The sequence below is a fragment of the Cervus elaphus genome, chromosome 12 (genome assembly GCF_910594005.1).
Source record: "Cervus elaphus chromosome 12, mCerEla1.1, whole genome shotgun sequence".
NCBI classification, from domain to species: Eukaryota; Metazoa; Chordata; class Mammalia; order Artiodactyla; family Cervidae; genus Cervus; species Cervus elaphus.
In genome coordinates, this window is record NC_057826.1 from 88,257,954 (window position 1) to 88,261,314 (window position 3,361).

The following is a 3,361-nucleotide window of genomic DNA, read 5'->3' on the forward strand; positions in this document are numbered from 1 at the left end:
GCTAGGTAGCCTAGACTAATGGTTCTCAGTGTGGTACATGGTCCAGCAGTGTCATCACCTGGAAATTTATTAACATGTAAATTCTCAGGTCCTATCCTGGACCTTATTATTGTTGTTCCATCATTAAGTCTTGTCCAACTCTTCATAACCCCATGGACTGCAGCATGCCAGATTTCTTTGTCCTTCACCATCTGTCAGAGTTTGCTCAAACTCATGTCCATTGAGTTGGTGATGCCATCCAACCATCTCATCCTCTGTTGCCCCCTTCTCCTCCTGCCCTCAATCTTTCTCAGCATCAGGGTCTTTTCCAATGAGTCAGCTCTTCGCATCAGGTGGCCAAAGTATTGGAGCTTCAGCTTCAGCATCAGTCCTTGTAATCAATATTCAGGGTTGATTTCCTTTAGGATTGACTGGTTTGACCTCATTGCTGTCTGAACTAGAAACTCTGGAGGTGGGTCCAGCAATTGATGCTTCCGCAGGTGATTCTGATGTGCTCTATAGTTTGAAAAACACTCACCGAGACTTCATCCTATAATAGGAAGGGAACTTTAGAAGAGTGAGATGCACTGATGCATTTTTTGTTTTTTTAAAAATATATATTGGAGTGGCATGAGTGGTAAAAAACCCACCTACCAATGCAGGAGATGTAAGAGACATGGCTTCAGTCCTGGATCAGGAAGATACTTTGAAGGAGGAAATGGCAACCCAAGTATTCCTGCCTGGAGGACCCCAGGGACAGAGGAGCTTGGTGGGCTAGAGTCCATAGGGTCGCAAGGAGTCAGACACGACTAAAGCGACTCAGTCCACATAGTTGATTTTAAATGCTGTGACTTTCAGGAACACAGCACGCTGATTCAGTTATTCACATATACAGCTATTCCTTTTCAAATTCTTTTTCCATGTAGGTTATTACAGAATATTGAGTAGAGTACCTTGTGCTACACAGCAGGTCCTTGTTGGTTACCTATTTTAAATACAGTAGTATGCATTTGTTAATCCCAAACACCTAATTTATCCCTTCCTCCCACCTTTCCCCTTTGGTAACCATAAATTTGTTTTCTAATTCTGTAAGTCTGTTTCTGTTTTGTAAATAAGTTCATTTGTATCATTTTTTTGATTCCTCATATGAGCTGTATCATGATATTTGTCTTCTTCTGTTTGACTTAATTCACTTAGTATGATAATCTCTAGGTCAATCCATATTACTACAAATGGCATTACTTAATCCTTTTTATGGCTAAGTAATATTCCAGTATGTACCACATCTTCTTTATCTGTTGATGAACATTTAGGTTGCTTGCATGTCTTGGCTATTATAAGAAATGAACTTTGGAGTGTAGATATCTTTTCAAATTATGGTTTTCTCTGGATATATGCCCAGGAGTGGGATTGCTGGATCATATGCTACTTCTATATTTAGTTTTCTAAGCAACCTCCATGCTGTTGTCTGTAATAGTTGCACCAATTTACGTGGCCACCAACAGCATAGGTGTGTTCCCTTTTCTCCACACCCTCTCCACCATTTATTGTTTGTAGCCTTTTTATGATGGCCATTCTGACTGGTGTGAGGTGATATCTCAGTGTAGTTTTGTTTTGCATTTCTCTAACAGCCCATTTTTTAATTTTTATTTTTTTTATATTGAGTTACATAAGCTCTTTGTATATTTTGGAGACTGTTTCCTTCAGTCATATTTTTTTGCATATATTTCCTCCCATTCTGTGCATTATCTTTTATTTTGTTTATGGTTTCCTTTGCTGTGCAAAAGCTTTTAAGTTTAGGTCCCATTTGTTTATTTTTGTTTTTATTTCATTACTCTAGGAGGTGGATTCAAAAAGATAATGCTGTGAAGCCCGCAAGATGGCGGCGGCTGGAGTGGGCCGGCTGAGGCGGGCGGCGTCGGCCCTGTTGCTCCGGGCCCCGCGCCTGCCCGCCCGGGAGCTGTCAGCGCCCGCTCGGCTCTATCACAAGAAGGTTGTTGATCATTATGAAAATCCCCGGAACGTGGGGTCCCTTGACAAGACATCTAAAAATGTTGGGACTGGATTGGTGGGGGCTCCAGCGTGTGGTGATGTCATGAAATTACAGATTCAAGTGGATGAAAAGGGGAAGATCGTGGACGCCAGGTTTAAAACATTTGGCTGTGGTTCTGCCATTGCCTCCAGCTCGTTAGCCACCGAATGGGTAAAGGGGAAGACGGTGGAGGAAGCCTTGACCATCAAAAACACAGACATCGCCAAGGAGCTGTGCCTGCCGCCCGTGAAGCTGCACTGCTCCATGCTAGCTGAAGACGCCATCAAGGCCGCCCTGGCTGATTACAAACTGAAGCAAGAACCCAAAACAGGAGAGGCCGAGAAGTGAGCCCCGGGTGATGGGGCCTCAGGCCCCACAGGCTGCCAGCGCCCCAGCCATGCGGTCACATAGATGTGGAGAAGCCCTCGCACGACAATAAAAGCGCTCTGAGATCTGCACAGCCTTCGCTGCTCACGTTGCGAGTCTAACTCAAGCAAAATACACAGCCTAGTTCTGAACCCTGTGGTTTCTTGCAGCTCACGTTCATCGCCTTAACCTTGCGTGTGTCTAGCTCGATTTGTGTGTGACCTCAAAGCTGAAATCAATAGCCAAGTCTCAGGTTTGGGTAGTCGTGAAGTGCACAATATCTAGTTTTACCTGAATCTTTTGGGGGAAGATTACCAGTAGAATGCCTCGGTAAGATTATTTGGTAGGACCAAATAACGTACAAGTATTGTACATAAAGCAGATTTTGCATCTATATAATAAATAAAGGATGTTGTAAGACAAAAAAAAAAAAAGATAATGCTGTGATTTGTGTCAGAGAGTATTCTGCCTATGTTTTCCTTTAAGAATTTTATAGCATCTGGACTTACATTTCGATCTTTAATCCATTTTGAATTTATTTTTGTGCATGGTGTTAAAGAATGTTCTTACTTTATTCTTTTATATGTAGCTGTCCAGGTTTCCCAGCTCCACTTATTGAAGAGCCTATCTTTTCTCCATAGAATGTTCTTGCCTCCTCTTTCACAGATTAATTGACCACAGGTGTGTGGTTTGTTTCTCGTCTTTCTCTGCTGTTCCATTGATCTGTGTTTCTATTTTTGCACGAGTACCATAATGTTCTAGTGATTATACAGATGCATTTTATTTTATTTTTTCATTTATTTATATTAGTTGGAGGTTAATTACTTTACAATATTGTAGTGGTTTTTGCTATACATTGATATGAATCAGACATGGATTTACATGTGTTCCCCATCCTGACCCTCCCCCCCACCTCCCTTCCCATCCCATCCCATCCCTCTGGGTCTTCCCAGTGCACCAGCCCTGAGCACTTGTCTCATGCAT

General features: G+C 42.3%; 1 protein-coding gene across 1 annotated transcript; it reads left to right on the forward strand.

Moving 5' to 3' along the window:
* Positions 1–1,851: 1,851 nt before the first annotated feature.
* Positions 1,852–2,811, forward strand: LOC122705481 (iron-sulfur cluster assembly enzyme ISCU, mitochondrial). Its single transcript, XM_043920886.1, has one exon. It carries the CDS (start codon positions 1,859–1,861, stop codon positions 2,357–2,359), a length of 501 nt encoding a protein of 166 aa, XP_043776821.1. The 5' UTR covers positions 1,852–1,858; the 3' UTR covers positions 2,360–2,811.
* Positions 2,812–3,361: the final 550 nt, after the last annotated feature.

What these genes read in the sequence shown, in the direction of transcription:
- LOC122705481 (XM_043920886.1), top strand. Translation starts at nt 1,859, where the DNA reads ATGGCGGCGGCTGGAGTGGGCCGGCTGAGGCGGGCGGCGTCGGCCCTG.